The 20276-nt window shown below is 43.4% G+C and overlaps 2 protein-coding genes across 3 annotated transcripts in view; one reads left to right on the top strand and one right to left on the bottom strand.

Moving 5' to 3' along the window:
* ARL3 (ARF like GTPase 3) overlaps positions 1-13678 on the top strand; it is a 31384-nt gene extending 17706 nt beyond the window's left edge. For both annotated transcript variants that reach the window (XM_040486304.1, XM_040486303.1), the window contains exons 4-5: positions 9923-9973; positions 11531-13678. In XM_040486304.1, coding sequence (XP_040342238.1) covers positions 9923-9973; positions 11531-11797 — 318 coding nt within the window. In that variant the 3' untranslated portion in view covers positions 11798-13678. The remainder of the gene's footprint in view (positions 1-9922; positions 9974-11530) is intronic.
* Positions 1-18446, bottom strand: part of SFXN2 (sideroflexin 2) — a 59976-nt gene extending 41530 nt beyond the window's left edge. Inside the window, exon 1 of the mRNA XM_040486301.1 lies at positions 18294-18446. The gene's annotated coding sequence lies outside the window, so the exon portion shown is untranslated. The remainder of the gene's footprint in view (positions 1-18293) is intronic.
* Between the last annotated feature and the right edge of the window lie 1830 nt (positions 18447-20276).

Here is a 20276-nt window from a genome sequence, read left to right as displayed (position 1 = left end):
CTCAAAATAAATATTTAAAAAAAAAAAAAAGGAAGATCTAAACAAATAAGGAGATATTTCATGCTCATGGACTGGAAGACTCAATATTGCTAAAATGTCAAATCCACCCAATTTGTTATATAGATTAGATAGATCAGCTATAGATTCAGCACAATCTCAGGCAAAATCCACGTGAGCTATTTTGTGGATTTGGCAAATTGATTACATGTATATGCAAAGGCAAAAGAATACAATACTAAAGAAGAACAAAGTTGGAGGACTGACTACCTGGCTTCAAGACTTACTATAAAGCTACAGTAGGGGCGCCTGGGTGGCTCAGTTGGTTAAGCGGCCGACTTCGGCTCAGGTCATGATCTCGCAGTCCGTGAGTTCGAGCCCCGCGTCAGGCTCTGTGCTGACAGCTCAGAGCCTGGAGCCTGTTTCGGATTCTGTGTCTCCCTCTCTCTGACCCTTCCCTGTTCATGCTCTGTCTCTCTCTGTCTCAAAAATAAATAAACGTTAAAAAAAAATAAAAATAAATAAAAAAAAATAAAGCTACAGTAATCAAGACAGCATGTATTAGAGAAAGAATAAATTGATCAACAGAACAGGATAGAGAGCTCAGAAATAAACCCACGGGAATACTGTCAACTGATCTTTGGCAAAGGAGCAAGACAATTCAAGGAAGGACAGTCTTTTTAGCAAATGATACTAGAACAGTGGGACATCCATTAACTCAAGGGGCGCTTGGGTGGCTCAATCATTTAGGCATCTAATTTTGGCTCAGGTCATGATCTCGCAGTTCACGGGTTCAAGGATTTTTAGAGTGACAAACTATCTCTGCTGTCAGCATGGAGCCCAATTCAGATCCTTGGTCTCCTTCTCTCTCTGTGCCTCCCTCACTTGCGTGTGTGTGTGTGTGTGTGTGTGTGTGTGTGTGTGTGTGCACTCTCTCTCAAAAAATAAACTTAAAAAAAATTGGGGCGCCTGGGTGGCTCAGTCGGTTAAACGTCTGGCTTTGGCTCAGGGCATGATCTCATGGTTCGTGAGTTCGAGCCCCATGTCGGGCTCTGTGCTGACAGCTCAGAGCCTGGAGCCTGCTTCAGATTCTGTGTCCCTCTTTCTCTGCCCCTCCCCTGCTCACACTGTCTCTCTCTGTCTCTCAAAAATAAATAAACGTTAAAAAATTTTTTTAAAAATTAACTCAAAATGGATCTTAGACCTAAATATAAAACCTAAATCTAAAATATTTCTGGAAGATAATACAGGAGAAAAATCTAGTTAGCCTGGGTTTGGTAATAAGGTTTTAGGTATAGTACCAAAAGCACAATCCATGAAGCAAAAATTTGTAAGATATACTTTATTAGAATTTAAAACTTCTGCTCTGAGAAAGACACTGTGGGTGCCTGGGTGGTTCTTTCATTAAGCATCTGACTTCAGCTCAGGTCATGATCTCACAGTTCGTGAGTTTGAGTCCCACGTGGGGTGAGCTCGAGCCCTGCTTCGGGTGAATATGAGCCCCACTTTGGGTGAGCCCCACTTCTTTCTCTCTCACCCCCTCCTGAGATTCTCTCTCTACCCCTTGCTCACTTGTGCCCTCTTTCTCTCTCTCTCTAAAAAAAGAAAAGAGGGGCGCCTGGGTGGCGCAGTCGGTTAAGCGTCCGACTTCAGCCAGGTCACGATCTCGCGGTCCGTGAGTTCGAGCCCCGCATCAGGCTCTGGGCTGATGGCTCGGAGCCTGGAGCCTGTTTCCGACTCTGTGTCTCCCTCTCTCTCTGGCCCTCCCTCGTTCATGCTCTGTCTCTCTCTGTCCCAAAAATAAATAAAAAACGTTGAAAAAAAAATATTTTTTAAATAAAAAAAGAAAAGAAAGAGAAGAAAAGAAAAGAAAAAAGAAAGACACTGTTAAGAAAATGAAGAGAAAAGCCACAGGCTAAGGGAAAATATTTGTAAAGCACATATCTGATAAAGTACTTATATCTAAAATACAAAAAGAACTCTTAAAACTCAACAATAAGAAAACAAACAACCAAATTAAAAATGGGCAAAAGATTTGAACAGACACCTCACCATGGAAGATACACAGATAAGAATATGAAAAGATGTTCAACATCTTAGGGACCTGAAAATTAAAACACTGAAATGCCACTACATATCACTAGAATGGCTAAAATCCAAAAAACTGACAATACCAAATGCTAACAAGGATGAAGGAAGTCCTATTCATTGCTGGTAGGAATGTAAAATGGTATAACCACTTTGGAAGACAGTTTGCAGTTTCTTACAAAGCTAAATATAGTCTTACCAAACTCTGTGATCCAGCAGTCACTCTTCAAGGAATCTAACTAATTAGATGAAAACTTATATCCACACAAAATCTGGCACATGAATACTTATTTATTACTTTATTCATAATTACCAAAAATTGGAAGCGACTGAGATGTCCAGCGGTAGGTGAATGAATAAACAAACTGTGGTACATCTATATAATAGGATGCTATTTCTTGATAAAAAGAAATGAAAAAATATTTATTTAAAAAAAATTTTTGATAACCTTTCAAGCCACAAAAAGACATGGAGGAAACTTAAATGCATACTGCTAAGTGAAAGTCAATCTGAAAAAGATACATACTGTTTTCAACGATACGACATTTTTTAAAAGGCAAACTATAGAAATTAGTAAAAATCTCTACAAGTAAAGGATTAGTGGTTGCCAACTCCCTGGGTGGAGGAAGGGGGGAGTGGAGGGATGGATGAGTAGGCAACATACAGAGGGTTTTTAGAATAACTATTCTCTATGAAACTGTAAGGTGTTTACATGTTATTATGGGTCAGTTGAAACCCATAGAACTTTAAAACAGAGAATGAACCTGATATATCAATATTGGTTCATGAACTGTGACAAATGTGCCGCCACACTAATGCAAGATGTTACTAGAGGAGGCTGGGGGAGGGAGTTGAGGTGAGGTGAGGTACATGGAACTGTACGTGCCATCTATCCAATACTATAAATAAAAACTGCTTAAAAATTAAAGTGAATCAGTGAAACTGTAGATTCAAGTCGAATCATTTTTTTTATGTGTGTTTATTTTTGAGAGAGACAGAGCATGAGCAGGGGAGGGGCAGAGAGGGAGGGAGACACAGAATCCGAAACAGGCTCCAGGCTGTGAGCTGTTAGCACAGAGCTGGATGTGGGGCTTGAATCCATGGACTGTGATATCATGACCTGAGCTGAAGTTGGACGCTTAACCAACTGAGCCACCCAGGCGCCCCTCAAGTCAAATCACTATGCTCTACACCTTCAACTTGTACAGTGCTCTATGCCAGTTATACCTCAATAAAATTGGTGGTGGGGGGAGCTATTAGGAAAAAGCAGATGGTTGAGAAAAATAGCAGTTCAATTTGTTCATCTGCTAGATTAGGTACTTTGAAAGAAATACCCAAATAAGAGCAATATATAAGGACATTAATGACCGTGAGCCTCCATAAGGAGGCCCCTAAAACTTTCTGCTCCACAGATCAGGGTAATTTTAAATCACAAGCTCTAACACCTTGAGGGTAGACTGCAAGGTATTTGTAACATGACCCAGGATTCCACACTTCTTATTAGCCGAGAGTGCCCAGGAATTATCGTACAATCCAGTAAAAGTCAGTTCAGAGCTGCCCCAGAGGAGCTTTCTCCAGCCACCTTAGACTGCCAATTCCAGACAGTGTTTTGGATTCCGAATTAACCTTTCATTATTTTCCAGTGCTGTTTGAGATTAAACAAGTCTGGGGGAGCAGCTGAGTCCCCAGGGTTAGAGTCTAAGGCCGGTGACTCAGCCCTGTCTGCCAGTTTCATAAGCAGTTTGGAGTGGCAGTGGTTGATGGGTTATATTAGTTTGTCTGTATTTAATAGTTATTCATTGTTAGTTGAAAAGACCTATTACCCTAGCCTCCATACTGCCTAGAAGAGCAGGGTTGAAGCTTGACACATTTAGTTGCCTGGTTAATTCTTTTATCTCTAGAGTGCAATAAGAAATTCTTACTTTGGAGCAGGTGTCTGACAAACTGATCCAGACTACCTCCTATTGTTATGTAGCCTGTGAGCAAAGAATGGTTTTTACATTTTTATTTTTTATTTTTATTTTATTTTTTATTTTTTTTCTAACATTTATTCATTTTTGGGAGACAGAGAGAGACAGAGCATGAGCGGGGAAGAGGCAGAGAGAGAGGGAGACACAGAATCTGAAGCAGGCTCCAGGCTTCTGAGCCATCAGCACAGAGCCCGACACAGGGCTCAAACTCACAAACCATGAGACCATGACCTGAGCCGAAGTCAGATGCTCAACCGACTGAGCCACCCAGGCGCCCCGGTTTTTACATTTTTAAATGGTTGGGGGAAAAAATTGAAAAAAGATTTCACAACACGTGAAAATAATATGAAATTTCAAGTTCAGTGTCCATAAATAAAGTACTATTGGGACACAACCACGTCCACTTGTTTAGATTTTTTTATGGTTGCTTCTACACTACAATAACAAAGTTCAGTACTTATGAAAGAGATTGTATAGGCCACAAAGCCTAAAATATTTACCACCTGATTCCTTGTAGGAAAAGATTGACAAACCCCACTTTTAAACATTCATTGGTTCTCTAGAGGTTTGAAAGAGTCAGGGAAACTCAAAAATGCCGGTTATTCTCAGGGAAAATGATATTGACAACAGCTGACTTCAGCTTTAATAATTTAGGGAGAGTGACTAGGAAACAAAACTTGAGGGATCATAAAAGGGAGGGGATAGAAAGTCTTCCATTTCTCTTGGGCCAGAAAATAACAGCTTTTTGACAGATTAGAAAATATACAAATTTTTTCAGATATGGTACTATTACTACTAAACTCCATTTACTTTATTACTGGTTTTTTGTTCAAATGTAACAATATAAACAAAGCAAGTGTCATCATTTCCATGTCCAGAGTAGAGGCATCAAGTGAGATGGATCTCAAACGGTCTCTTGCATTATTTCCATGATATCACTCACACCTGAGCATCAATCATACTACTAGAGCACAAATAATCAAAAACCACATTACCCAAAAACCTTACTTGTCAATTTCAGCTTCCTCTTAGACTTTTGCTGGAGCTAACATAAAAATCCCACTCTCTCTTCATCTCTCTTCATCTCTGCTTACCCCTCTTGAGAAATACTTAGGACCAGTAAAATGGCCAAGAGGTGGCAGCAGGAGGGAGGAGGACCAGAAGCAAGAGGAGAAACAAAGAGCTTCTCCCTTCCCATGCTAGATAACTAACTAGTCTGTGGATAGAGTTGGTTGACCTTCCATCAAGAAAAAATCTTTTTGGGGCGCCTGGGTGGCGCAGTTGGTTAAGCGTCCGACTTCAGCCAGGTCACGATCTCACAGTCCGTGAGTTCGAGCCCCGCGTCAGGCTCTGGGCTGATGGCTCAGAGCCTGGAGCCTGCTTCCGATTCTGCGTCTCCCTCTCTCTCTGCCCCTCCCCCGTTCATGCTCTGTCTCTCTCTGTCCCAAAAATAAATAAACGTTGAAAAAAAAAATTAAAAAAAAAAAAATCTTTTTCTCTAGCTCTTCCTCCCACAACCAAATAAAAAATTCAAAACAATTGCCAAAGAAGATATGAATTGGCCTTGCTTTACCTAAAGCATCATTCTGAGTACCATGATACCAGTAACTTGATTTTATTTTATTATTTTTTTAATTTTTTTTTCAACGTTTATTTTATTTTTGGGACAGAGAGAGACAGAGCATGAACGGGGGAGGGGCAGAGAGAGAGGGAGACACAGAATCGGAAACAGGCTCCGAGCCATCAGCCCAGAGCCTGACGCGGGGCTCGAACTCACGGACCGCGAGATCGTGACCTGGCTGAAGTCGGACGCTTAACCGACTGCACCACCCAGGCGCCCCACCAGTAACTTGATTTTAGAATAGCTTTATGAAACTTGACTTTTGAAGGTTTTAAGATCAGTCAGGAGCACTATAAACATTTAACTTTCCCTGATACTTTCAGAGTATTTTTTTTTTAGTAGTAGTTTGTTTTGGGATTAAAAACTTCTTTTTTTTAAGGTTTATTTATTTATTAATGTTTATTTTTGAGAGAGAGAGCGTGAGTTGGGGAGGGACAGAGAAAGAGGGAGACAGAATCCAAAGCAGGCTCCAGGCTGTGAGCTGTCAGCACAGAGCCGGACGCCGGGCTCCAATCCACAAACTATGAGATCATGACCGGAGCTAAAGTTTGACACTTAACCAACTGAGCCACCCAGGCGCCCCTATTTATTTATTTTGAGAGAGAGAGAGAGTGAGCAGGGGAGGAGCAGAGAGAGAGAGAAAGAGTCCCAGACTCTGAGCCGTCAGCACAGAGCCCCATGCAGGGCTCAATCTCCCAAACCCTGAGATCATGACCTGAAGTGAAACCAAGAGTCATACACTTAACCGACTGAGCCACCCAGGCACCCTTTGGATTAAAAAGTTTCTAAAAACTTTTTTTTTTACATGACTAGATTAACAGCTACTTAAAAAAAAAAAAAAAAAAAAGATAGAAGGCTACCCTTATCCTTAGCTATTGACCAGAAGAAAACAGATACTCACATGAAGACACTGGACAGCCCTGGGGAAGGGAGGTGACAGGGAGAACTGCAGAAAAACAGATTTGTGGGATCACCAAAAACTGGCTTGTGCTAATGACTTTTTACTTGGCCCTTTTAATAAATTCGGCAGTTATTTTATAGACTCCAGGAATTACTGTGTAGTAATTTTCAAATTTTATAAGTTATGTGGGCAACATACTAAATGATAGAATTTATGTGTAGTTGAGTAAAATTTTCCTTTTGAATTTTTTTTAAGTAATCTCTACCCCTAACGTAGGCCTCAAACTCATGACCCAGAGAGAGATCAGGAGTCACAGACTCCACCAACTGAGCCCACCAGGTGCCTCCTCCTTTTGTATCTTTTAATGAAAATGTTTCCTGTGAAATTTCATGTCAAAGCAATAAATAGCAAGTAATTTAGCAATTTTAAGTTAAAAATGCCTTCTCATTCACCTTCAGACTCTGGTATTTGGTAATCTTTCTTGTGTGTGATTTAAACCACCTTTCCCGTCCTCACTTCTCTCCAACTGCCTGTTTTTCATCATGTCAGACATCAATTTCCTAACTGTGTCTTTGTCTTCTCAGCCTTGTCTCAGCCTCCTCTTTCCACTCTTACCTTCTTACACCCTTTGCTCCCAAGCAGAGTTTTTCCTACTTTATAATTTCTTTCTTGCCCAATGACCTGCTTCCTGCCTTTGGGCAGCCCTCTGAGCCCAAAACCCCCTCCCAGCGATCACCTGACCCCTCTTCCCTCCCTGGCACTGTTGCCTGAGTGAAGACCATCCTAGTCACCTGTAGACCCCCAACTAACTCCAATCAACTCTATATTGAGGTTTACTCTCCCACTGCATTCCTTCTTTCCGCATCTATGTTTATACAATGCCTCCTTTTCAAAAACATTTTTTAAATGTTTATTTTTGAGAGAGGGAGAGACAGAGTGTGACTTGGGGGGTGGGGGGGAAGGGGCAGAGAGATGGGAGGACACAGAAACAAAGCAGGCTCGAACTCAATGAGCCATAAGATCATGACCTGAGCCAAAGTAGGACGCTTAACTGACTGAGCCACCCAGGCGCCCCTTCAACGCCTGCTACTTTAAAGATTTTTTTTTTTTTAATTTTTTTTTTTTCAACATTTATTTATTTTTGGGACAGAGAGAGACAGAGCATGAACGGGGGAGGGGCAGAGAGAGAGGGAGACACAGAATCGGAAGCAGGCTCCAGGCACTGAGCCATCAGCCCAGAGCCCGATGCGGGGCTCGAACTCACGGAGCGCGAGATCGTGACCTGGCTGAAGTCGGACGCTTAACCGACTGCGCCACCCAGGCGCCCCATAACGCCTGCTACTTTAAAAATGCCCACCCCTCCAGGAGAAAAACAAAGCTACCACCATGTTCTACATGCTTACTTATCAGTCAGTATCAAATATGGGGTATCTGTGGTGTGCGGAACCCATTAATGCATGTATTGACATTGAGTCAGAGTAATATTAAGAACAACAATAAGGCTGCAAAAAAAAAAAAAAAAAAAAAACCAAGGGCAAACACATCCATCTTTCATTCTCCTGTGATTCTCCATGAAAGACACATAGGTAGACACATAGGGTATTCTTCAGAGGAAAGGCTGAAACTTGGTTCCCACTATAATATTTGGCACTAGTTACTCTAAATGAGAGAGCATTAAGCAAAGGAATTTTAATTTTTCTTTCAAAAGAGTGAATTTTCAGAACAGCACAGAATTGGACATGCATACAGAAATGCCTGTGTGCATCACGGTGTACCAGTTTATGTAACTGAAGGGAGGTAAAGGTGAGACTTGCAGATTGGTTTTTTTATTGTTGCTTTTTGGTGAATATTCTCTTTTAAAAGAGTGTTTCCATTAATACCATTAGTTTAATAACAATTCTTTTTTAATGTTTTTAAATGTCTATTTTTTTTTTGAGGGGGGGGGGGAGGGAGAGAGAGAGAGCAAGCCAGGGAGCGGCAGAGAGAGAAGAAGAGAGAGAACCCCAAGCAGGCTCCATGCTGTCAGCACAGAGCCAGACACGGGGCTCAAACTCACAAACCATGAGATCATGACCTGAGCTGAAACCAAGAGTTGGGCGTTTAACTGACTGAGCCACCCAGGCGCTCCCAATAACAATTCTTTTGCAGGGGCACCTGGGTGGCCTAGTCAGTTAAGCACCTGACTCTTGATTCTGGCTCAGGTCATAATCTCCCGGTTCATGAGTTCAAGCCCCACATCAGACTCTGTGCTGACAGTGTGGAGCCTGCTTGGGGTTCTGTCTCTGCCCCTCCCTCTCTCCCTCCCTCAAAAATAAATAAACATCTTTTTAAATAAAAAGATTTGCAAATTTGATAATTTTTAAGATTAGCAACTGGGAAAACATTTGTCATTTAATGAAAAAAAGGCCTACAAAATTATATCTCTAATTTTCTTTTTTAATTATAAAGAAGAATTAGAAGGGAACTTTCATAAGAAATTAAAATAGTTAACGTGTTTGGGTTCTAAAACTATAGATGATTTTTCTTTTTTGGTCTTCATTTCCCTTGTGATGATAGGATGTTATTTATGCAATTAATAAAATTCAGTGATGGGAGAAAAAGCTTGGGATTTATCATTTTAACAGAGAGTCTTGAGACTTCTCTTACTTCTGGCAAAGCCCTTGCTATTTCCAGTACTTGATCTTAACCTCCGCAAGCCTAAGAAGGTGGGGATGGAATGGAGATCAGAGGGTCTCCTACCTCAGCACCTGAAGTCAGTGTATAGTTCATACCACAGGATGTCCTTTCAGAGCCATGATGTTCCAGGACTATAGCACTTGTAAATGCCTCAAAACACCATCCCTTTCTGACATTTTGGGAAGCAGAACAGCAGAGTGCTTAAGAGCACCTGTGGACTTTACTGTCTGGTAGGTCCGGGTTTGAATCCCACTCTTGTTGAGTACCAGATAGAACTTGAACAACGAACTTAACTTCTTTGGGCTCCTGTTTGTCTTTGTATAAAATGGGAGAATAATGAAACTGATCTCATAGGGTCATAACAAGAATTAACAGGATAAATCTAAGCAAGAATGTTTAGTGAGTGCACAACACACGTAGCTGTTTTTGTCCTGCTTGGTTCTCCTGACATCTTAGCTGGACATATTTTTTGGATACCCCATTTAATCAATCAATTAATTTGTTAGTTTACTTTGCATGCATAGATGAGGTAAGAGTTTTCAGTTCAGTTTTTGTATGCTGTGCTAATGAGAAATCTACTGACTGGGGATTCTTTGCTCCTTCCGCAGAAAGTGCCCCGTCTTTTTCCATATCTGCTTATTAAAGTAACCTTCTCCTTTTACTTTACAGATATATGTAATTGACAGCGCAGACAGAAAAAGATTTGAAGAGACGGGTCAGGTAAATAATTCTTCTGTTGAGATATTTTTAAAATAACTGGGTATTCATTAATCTACCTTGTAAATATATGAGAGTGAGGAAGGTATTGTTGTTTAACCTTTGAGGTTTAAACAAGGCAGTCTTTCTGGCAAGCAGGCAAAAATACCAGTTGCAAAAAAAAAAAAAAAAAGGAAAAAAAGGTTTCCTATAAGGAAATTACTTGAGAATCCTTTAAACTATTTTTTGGTTACAGCCTTTGAGTTTTAGTCAAATTAAATAAACCAAGATATAAGCAAATGGACCTTACCACCATGCCCAAAAGCTCTTCCAGTGTCTTCCCAGGCTACTGAGAAATGAACCCCGAGGAACAGTTCATTTGTCATTTCTGGGTACAGTTTTCAATACCAACCTAATTGATCCAAGGATACCTTTGACAAATTTGAGGGAATCTTAGGAAATATGCAAGCCAAGACTAAGCTGCCCTTGCTTCCAAGCCAAGAGTAGATATGCTTTGAACCCAAATATGGCTTCAAATGCAAAGTACATGTCAACATGACTACACGGTGCAATTTGTGTACACAATTTTAAATAGAGAAGCAGCGGGCATAGACCATTTTACCGAGACTGAATATACTGATAAGGAGCAAGAAGAAGAATGACCTCTTGAGAGAATTGTGCAGAGTCCTTGGCCTGTGTCCTAAACTACCACAGGTGGCCTTCCAAAGGTAGTACTCCCCATGTTTATGTTCCTTTTTCCTGAAAATTCGTTTGAGAACTTTCCAGACTCCTGGAGACAACCCCTCTCCTTTCCATACCTTGATGGTTTCTCTGTCATCACTCATGTGAAGCAATGCTAAACATGAGCTTAGGGGTAAAGGGTGTTATAGAATGATCTGCCTCTTGAACCCTCCAGTTCCCTTTGACAGCCTAAGTATCTTAAGTAGCTAAAATGTGAGTTTCATAGGGAAGAGGGGAGTCCTCTTAGGTAAATACGTACCCTCTCCTATGCATATTGCAGACAGAATCAGCATATGTGTAGACCCCAACCAGTAACCAAAACATCAGAGATGTTGCCAAATGGATTTTAGGATGTGGGTTTGATGAAGTGCAGTGCACATGCATGCATGTTTTGAAGGTAGAGATTGAGGAAACAGAATTAGTCTATAAAGTCATTGTCATTTTCAGTTTAAAATGTGTGTGTGTGCGCGCGCGCGCGTTGAAAGTCATTTGCAGAAAATAGCCTTGAGTAAATTTTAAATCTCTGTCCACAACCTGTGTTTTCTTTTTAACAGCATTTCTTAAAGTATGATCTCTAAATCCCCTATAGCAGAGCCACCTGGGGAGTGTATTGAAATGCAGATTCCTAGGCCCTACCTCAAACATCCCACAGTCACCTACTCTGGGGTGGGCCCAGGAATCTGCCAGGGAATTTTTCCACAGCCTCGAGTTTGAGAACCACTGCCCTTGGAAGTTGCTAGTTGATCAGCTTAATACTTTTTTTTTTTTCTAATTAGAAGTACATGGTTAAATATCATCGTTTTCATCCTTCCCTTCCCATCCATTCCCAAAATGATCCAGGAACTAGCTGAATTACTGGAGGAAGAAAAACTAAGTTGTGTGCCAGTGCTCATCTTTGCTAACAAGCAGGATTTGCTCACGGCAGCCCCCGCCTCTGAAATTGCAGAAGGACTGAATCTGCACACCATCCGAGACCGAGTCTGGCAGATCCAGTCCTGCTCAGCTCTCACAGGCGAGGGCGTTCAGGTGAGATTACCAGAAGGCTTGGTTACCTGGCAACGTGGCACCCAACCAGCGTGGTCTGTCTCACTGGTTGGGCTGATCTAGATAGAAAAAGATCTGAAACAAATAGCTTTCGATTAGTAGATGAACCGCTCCAGGATGTGAAGGGCACCGAGGAGTTTGGTTCTTTTTACTTAGCAACCAATCTGATAATCATTAACTGTTCCAGGAAAGCCACAGATAAACCACCCACACACAGGACAGACTACCCCACTGGGTAGGAGGTCAGAACCGAAGACCTTAGGAGATGCTTTCTAACTCTAGGATTCTTTGATGATTGGGTTGGGGGTTTGTGTTGTGTCTAATATTATGGATGCTAAATAGTTGTGTTCCCGCGGTAACAGCCATCAACAATACGCACACCAGTTATCCTAGAAGTGTTTTGATTTTTCTGTTGGCTATCTCCACTGCCCGCGGGGGTGGTGTCTCTTTCCTGTTACTTCAGGTTGGTTTCCCGCCGGAGGCTTCTGCTGACAGAAAGCCCCATCATGCTTTATACTGAGGAACCGTATACCAGAAGAGCAGTCTCCCCTCATTTGTTATTAATTTAGGGCAGAAAATGGTTGTATCCCAGATACCTGAGAGCCTATGTCCTCAAAGAATGATAAACCATTTCAGCTCTGATGCTTCCCACCAGGCAGCCTCAGACCAGTTGACACTCAGGGCTACTTCTTTACGCTGGAGCCCCAGCATGTTCCCCATGCCTCATTTTAAACATCTGGTGTACCTGCCAGGGAAGTGACACAGTGCTGTGAGAACCAGGCAGTACTGCTCTAGAATGCTGTGGGGCTTAACAACATCTGAAGAAATGGTATCTTCCCTCATTGCCATATGGCGTGTGTCATAATAGCATGGCCGGTTTGCTTTTCTCTCAGCTTGGTTTGTTGGGATTTGATTCTCAATTTTTGTCCTGCAGCCTCTCTCCATTTCCCTTCTAATACCCTTTTTCCCTCTCTCCTAAGACATTTGACATTGATTTGTCTTAAAACTGCCTGACTGCTTTTATCTCAAGCAAATAATCACTTCCAACAATTATCTCAGTTCCATCTGTTTGCTGCCTTGGATTTTTTCTTTTTGTTACACAAACAGCCAGAGCCTGCTCCCGTGCTTGGCCTCCGGATCTGAGGGCAGACCAGCCAGCACAGGGCAGGCGCCTCCTCCTCCACACTCCTCAATACCTGCACCCTCGGAAACACTCCGTGTGCGTGCGCGTTAAGGGGCTCTCAAGTAGCCAGACATTACCTTCGCTGCGTCCCCAGAATGGATGGCAGAGCTCTGTGGGTCTCTGTGAGTTTTAGGTTTGGGGAGGGGGCAGGTGTGGACTCTTATTTCTGTCCTTCCTTTCTAGACTCTGATTATAAAAGTAATATATTAAAAGTAATTGTTAATCATATACAAGTATATAAAACTGAAAAGTTCTTTACTCTCCCCTAATCCTGCTCAACAAAGGAACTAATCCCACTAATAGTTTTTTCTTCTTGAGTCTCCTCCATAAAATGGCAGTCACATATGTGATTATAGGTCTAACAGGTTTCAAATTAACTGCATTTTTCAGCTTAATTTACAAGCTGGTCCAACAAGTATGCTGCAACCCAGGATGGTTTTGATTGGTAAACTTTAATCATTTTATTTAGCTTCTCACTTAAAAAAAGAAACCCAAGTTTTGCCTAAGGCAGTTACCTGGATTGTGCATAAAATGCTATTCAGGAAGCCTGAGGTTATTTTGGGGAGGAGGAGGCCCGGGAAAAGACAGTAGCTTTCTTGTGTTTGCACAAACTACTTCAGGAAGAGGATTCTGCCTCTAAATGGTTTAGAATGCAAATATAGAAAGTAGAGAACAAGGATGCCTGGCTGGCTCAGTTGGTAGAGCATGGGACTCTTGATCTTGGGACTGTGAGTTCGAGCCCCACTTTGGGTATAGATTTGAAAAAAAAAAAAAAAAAAGAACATCTTGAGATGGGGACTCTAAAGGTGGGACTGGAGGAAATAAATACATTTTGTGTGCGTACGCCTGAGAAAGTGGGAACTGACTGCTCTGTAATCCTCACTGGGCCAGAGTGCCAAAAGGAAGAAAAAGCAAAGCTGGAATTAACAGTGAGTCTCTTGTTTCTTCAGCCAGCCTTAGGGATGTCAGAAGGAGGCCTAGAGTTATCTAGAATCAGTATTTAGAGTAGTGGCATTCAAGTCAAGGGTGCTTCTTCAGAGGGGCCTGGAGGTTGGGAGGGAGCCCTGGCCATTGTCTGCCTGGCCTCTGCTCCCCCTCTCCAGTCAGGTGGAGATTACAAGGGTAGAGAGCTCTGTGTTCCTGGCTGTGTCATCACCACTCTAGAAATGGAGTTCCCTTTAAGTCACAGGATCTTTATGCCAAAAAAGACGCAGTGAGCTATTAGACAGAGGGTGGGGGTGGAAGGGGAGGGCTTTAAAATCAACCAGTTTGAATCGAGTGAAACAGTCACGTGTGGTTTGATTTTGTTCAGAAAGTTCTTCTCAGATCAGGACCTTCAGCAACCAGGTTCAAAAGAAATGATATCAAGAGAGATACAACAAAGAACTGTGAACCAAAAAAATAATGATTTTATATGGAGGAGAAATAGTTTGAAGGTCACTTAATTAGTTTAGTAGATAGTACCATGGTGTATAGAATTGGGTAGTTAAGACTGGGATTTCAAGGTTAATGAGATTAGATTATGGTTAATAGAATGATATAAATTTAGAGAATTTAACCATTATTTGAAATGGGTTATTTAATAAAAATGTTAATTAAGAAGGGAATCTGCTGTCTATTGTCCTTTAATGGTAACCTTTGGGGACTGGAGAAAGGTCGGGGAGTTTTCTGTGGAGTCGCTTTTCATTGTGAGGCACTGATTGACCATGTCCCTCCCTCAGGTAATACTTCTGACTCCCTCTCTTGCCCACTCAGCCAGTTTCTTGGTTTTCACTTTAAAAAGAGTCACTTACATGGAATTCTTTTCCTGCATGGCTTAGTTCAAGTGCAAGACTTTAATGATTCTTAATTCATTAAGGCTTTAAGTATTCCTCAAAATGAAAGGCGTCACTAGAAAAATGTCCATAAGATCACTTTCAGGCATGGATACTGTGTAATAATTACTAAAATTCCCTAAACTCCTGTTTCCTCCTCCTACTCTACCCTCCCACTTTTCCACTCACTACCCCCTGAAAACTGGTCAGTAATGGGCAAAGCTTGATCAGGCGTTAAATGGGTCAAGTAACATCTGGCACCCCAGCTCTAATGACCCTGAAAGAAATTGTACAAAGGTTTTTAAAAAGACCTGGAATTTCTGTGAGAGTTTCAGGTGTTCAAAGATAATGTCCCTATTTACATTGTGCTTGAGTGTATATGTTTAATCTAAATTCATTTGTGAGACCTGCCTCTTCCCAGAAAAGTGACACCCTCAGGTGGGTGAACGGAGGAGCAGCCACAGATCTGAGCTAAACCCTCCGGACTGATGGGGCAGGTGTATCATTTCTCCTTAGCTGAGTAGTTTAGACACGTCATTTGAGATTATGAAAGTTAGTGATTCCTGGGATGGATTTCAGGTTCTTCTTCTACCTGATATTCTGGAGGCAAACATGTGTGGTCTTTACAAGGACAGGCGGTCCACGTGTTGTTCAATAGCTCCTGCTCTGGGTGTGGAAATTGACTTTTGAGGGCTTTGGGAGAGTTCAGAACAAGTCTTTCTTTGCCTGATTGATGGTGATGAGGAGGCCAGGCCATCATGTGATTAAAGCAGGTTTTCATGGGAAACTGTCAAAAGCAGAGCATAGGTAAAGGGCACTAGAAACTGAAGGAGAACATCAATCTTAGAAACTCTGTCCTGCTGAGAGGCGCATAATCCCGAGGAGTGAACAGAAAAGACCCAGTTATGTCAAGTAGTTGAATGCAGAGAGAGGAGAAACTGAAAAATGTCTGGGATGGGAGACCTGCAGCCCCCTCAGCCAGACTGCCTTGCAGACATGGGGGCAGCCTCCCTCTGTGCCCTTGGGGCTCGGCCCTGTCCCAGTACATGACATCTGGCTCCAGGACTCTCTTCTGTTCCTGGGCGCCTGGAAAATAGTGAACAAAGGATCTGGCTTAGAGCCAGAGGAAGGTAGTGAAGTCAGTCCCTCTTTCACCTGCAAACCTGAATTGGAACCCCAAACCACAGCTCTCCTCTGCTCTTGTACAGTTCCAGGTGTTTGAAGATACTCCCTCTCTAAAACACCAATGTGTATTTAACTAAAATTACACCAGATTATCATTTCATTTCAGCACAGAGATCAGCAGTTTCAACCTGGCCTCTAGCATCAGTCATAACCGAGGCCTGTCTACACCAGTAGTTTGGATCTAGCAGAAGGTTTCCCTGGGGATTGCTCTCCGGGCCCTCCACCTTGTGCTCACCTTCCTTCCCACATCTCTCCCACATTCCCTGTCTTCCTTCTCCAAACAGGAGTAACGATCTGGCTCACAACCATCTAACCTACGTAGAAAAGACCACTAGCAGTCTGAGCCCGATGTGTGAGCTGCACTTCAGAGTGCTTTGCAGATGGCCGTTAAACATTCACTGGCCAAGTTTCTTGTTTTTGTTGCTTTTTTCCTTGATCTAGGGGATTTTTCCCTTAATAAGCCAACAGAATTTCAGTATTAAAAAAAAAAAAAAACGACATTTACCACTTCTTTCTAAGGCCTGACATCAGTTATTTTTGACTCCAAGTGTATGTGGAACTGCTTATCTACAAGTCAGACCTCAGGTTTATTTTTAAATGTTCAAACCTCTCCGTAGACCAAGAAAATAAACTTGGGACATGCGATTTTGCTACCTCTCTGGTACAGTACCCTTTGTCTCCAGAAAAAATATTAATAGCAAGCAATATTTTATGTACACTGCACCCAGCTGCTCCTTAACCCTGGGGGCCCAGTGGCACAACAGGACAGACAGCAGTGCCCTGAGCTCCTTGTCATCTTAAAGCAATTACTGATGTGACTGCCTAGTCCTCATAGCGTTACAAGCCAGGCCCACCCAACCACGGCTACTACTGCTCTCTTCCAACCATCAGGCAGTGATGGATGCACTGTAGAGAGAGCAAGCTCAAAGGAGCAGCGCAGTCAGAGGCCACTCTTCCCTAGAAAGGGGCATCGCACCTCCAATCTTGGAACGCAGGGATCTGTGTGTGACTCCTTGGCCTCCACCCATGTGGTTAGGGGGAGCCTTGTATGTTTCCCAGCATTTATCATAGGGAGTGACATCATGACATAGTAAATGCCTTTCCTTTCCATGATGCTAAACAAAGCCCAGTATTTGAGGGTCGAGGTCTCTCTTTAGTCTCTATTATTGCACTGAAGCTAATCAATTCAGATCCAGTTTCAGCAAGGCTGGTCAGAGGGAGGTTGTGGTGGAGGAAGAGAGGGGAGGGCTACCCGTGCCCTAAGATTGCCGTCCTGTGACGAAGATCAAATGTGCAAAAATTTGGTCAAACCAGTTTTTAAACAATAAAAGTTCAACCATTAAACAAACCTATGAGTTCATTTCCTTCTTTAGAGGCAAAGCAGTAACCTGCTTCAAGTAGATGATCACCTTTACCCAGTCATCAGTTTTTAAAAAACAAAGCCTTGCCGAGTTGAGGCACGAGCAGTGCAGTGTGGTAACACGAGGAGCAGAGAGGGTCCTTCCTCTTAGTTTCCTCTAAACGTGGACTTGCCACCGGAGGCAGTGGTCTGGCACATAGTTAATATGCTAACGATCGCAGGGTAAATATGCAGGCTTCCACACGCAGCAGCAGCCCTGAGAGTTAAGTGGCCAAAAACAGCCTCTGGCACCTGAGCTGCAGCAAAACCGAGCAGGGTGCCTGGCTGGGGGCTCTTCCGGTCTCACGACCCTGTATCAGCTGGAAGTCATAACAAAGAAGACCCTGGATCGCCCTCTTTCCCAACTTCAGAGCGATTCCCACCTTCTCTCTAAGCTTGAGGCATTCACTGGGACATGGTAACTGGCTAAAGAGCGAGGGTGCTGGAGCTCTTGCCTGGGTTCACAGCCCGCCTCTGCCTCACGTGATTCTGTGCCCCCATTTCCTCACCGTCCTGTGGAAATTATAATAGTGCTTACTTTGGGCGTTGTTACAAGGATTAATTTAAAAGATGTAAATTAAGCGTCTACTGGGGCACCTGGGTAGCTCAGTCGGTTAGGCCTCCGACTCTTGGTTTCAGCTCAGGTCATGGTCTCATGGTTCGAGCCCCACATCCGGCTCCCTGCTGACCGGATGCAGAGCCTGCTTGGGATTCTCTCTCTCCCTCCCTGCCCCTCCCCCCCAAAAGTAAATAAATAAACTTAAAAAACTAATTAATTGTCTACTGTAGATCAGATACCATGATACCATGCTAGGTTCTGCGAACACCGCCTCGGGCCAGTCTGACATGGACCCTTGTCTCAGGGATCCTGGGCAACACCACTGTCTTTCCTTTTCCGTGGGCAGCTTGGCACAGCCTGCCCTGATTTGATTGAAGAGGCATTAACCCATTAACCTTGGCCTCCCCAATACCTCTTACCTCCAGCTCAGGTTCTCCACTGGATACGAACAGGAAAGGTACAGTTCCCCAACCTCCAGCCGCTTCAGACCGGGACAGCCTCCTCCGAGAGCCAGAGCAGCCACAGGGCTTTGCCCTTATTCGTTCTCCCCGTGCTTCCCACACTCCTTCAGGTTGCAGGCGGCAGCTGTGCGGGCCTAGGGGCCAGCAGGTCAGCTGGTGGGTGCTGACCTCTGAGCGCCCTCTGTTGGCAGGACTGTGGTTGGAAGGGCTTTGCCACCCCTGGCCCACATAGACATCTGGAAGACACTGCCCCCCCACCCCCCAGGGCTCCCTGGTTTAAATCCCCTCTGCCTCCATAACAGATAACTGGGGAAAAGCTGCCCCTCACCCTCCACATTCTGCTTTGCGTTCCTGCAGCTGAGCAAATATTTTTCCTATCTCTTTGACTGCATTCATGTACTGTTACGTATAATAAAAAGAACCCTCCCCTCCCCATAATCAGCCATAAAACGAGGTGGGGGGAAGTGCCATTCATGTAGTGTGGGAACACGGTTCTTGATTTCTCTGAGAAGATTTGATAAAATCTGCAAGTCTCTCTAGAGGAGAAAATATTGAGGTACACACCTTTTGATAGTGTTCGTACGGGTTCCTGAAGGTGGAAAGTGCTACGTAAGTGCTGAGCTATTCAGCTTCGAAGGCAAAGAGAAGATGGTTATCTTATTCATCGCTCTTTTATTTGTAAAATCTTTTTTGTCTCCTGGCAGGTGATCTTTTTTTTTTTTCCTGGAAACCAATTAGCTACTGAAATTAAACATGCTTCTCTTTAAATTAATCCTTTTCATAAAATGGTCTTAAAATTGGCCTCAGCTTTTCAGAGTAAGTAGCTGACCCAGTTGTAACTGAAGATGCATTTGGAGCCACCTTCCTCCCACCCCGCATCCCCCCACCCCTGCCCCCACCGTTGCCAGGTGCTGTCCACCTTTGGGCTTTGGGCCATGGCCAGCCACATCTTGGCAAACACCCTAAGGTCTGCCCTGGGACAGCCAACGGATTATCTGGTTCTCCTGCCCAAGTGCTCTGATGGCAACTGGCAGAGTTTTAATCACTGCAAATTCAGGTTATGGTCAGATTAGCCAGGAGATAGGATGCCTGCTGGTTGTTTTGCAGTGATGTATTGTTTATGGGATTAATGCTCCGAATGGCCAAGGGTGTCAGCTGATATTTATTACTTTAAGCTGCCTCAGCTGTTCAGGTTCAAGTACTAGCTCCATGGTCACAGGAAATGCGGGGCTCTGCATGTCATGTGTGCCCTGAGATGTGCAAATGTGACTGGGAGCGTAGTGAGTATGTGTTACAGATGCAGAGGAAAGGGACTCATTGCAGGAGCTTCCTTTGATTTTGTGCGAGGCTTCTGAGGGAACTCCATACACCCCTGAAGGTCGGAGGGACTCTGGGGAAAAGGGAGAGCATTCAGGGATGGCTCCAGAGGGGGCTGAAAAGGAGGTCATCTCTGGCAGACCTGGCATCCATGAGAAATCATGCTGCCTGCCAGGTGGCTGTAGGCATTGTGTGGTTTTTACCCCTGTTCTAAGAGAGGACACGTTCAAGGTCACTGTGCCTTTAAGGGAACCTTCTCCCCAGTCCCTCGGCTTGGTAGTGCTTAAAGCTGCAAGAATCAGGCCAGCCCTTTTAAATCTCTGTGTAGCGCTGCCCTAAGAGAGAGAAATGCACATTGCCCCAGTGTGTGTCTCGTCACACACACACTGCAGTTGGCTTGTTTTTCCAAAAAAATTTAATTTAAGCCAAGTGTACACTGTCACACTGTAAACACACCGGGGCACCAGAAGGGTGACTTATTGAATTAAATGCCCTAGCAAAGGTCAGCTTTTAGAAAAAGCCAAAAATGGCTGGAATCTCTGATAGCTCTTCAATCAGGCCTTGGATCCAGGCAGATGTGTTTATTTTTTCAGAGGGAGTTCCTGAGGATCCATCTCGAAGTTC

This window comes from Herpailurus yagouaroundi, unplaced genomic scaffold (assembly GCF_014898765.1).
Source record: "Herpailurus yagouaroundi ecotype Mexico unplaced genomic scaffold, PumYag 163, whole genome shotgun sequence".
Lineage (NCBI taxonomy): Eukaryota > Metazoa > Chordata > Mammalia > Carnivora > Felidae > Herpailurus > Herpailurus yagouaroundi.
This window is presented reverse-complemented; position numbering and strand designations above follow the sequence as displayed.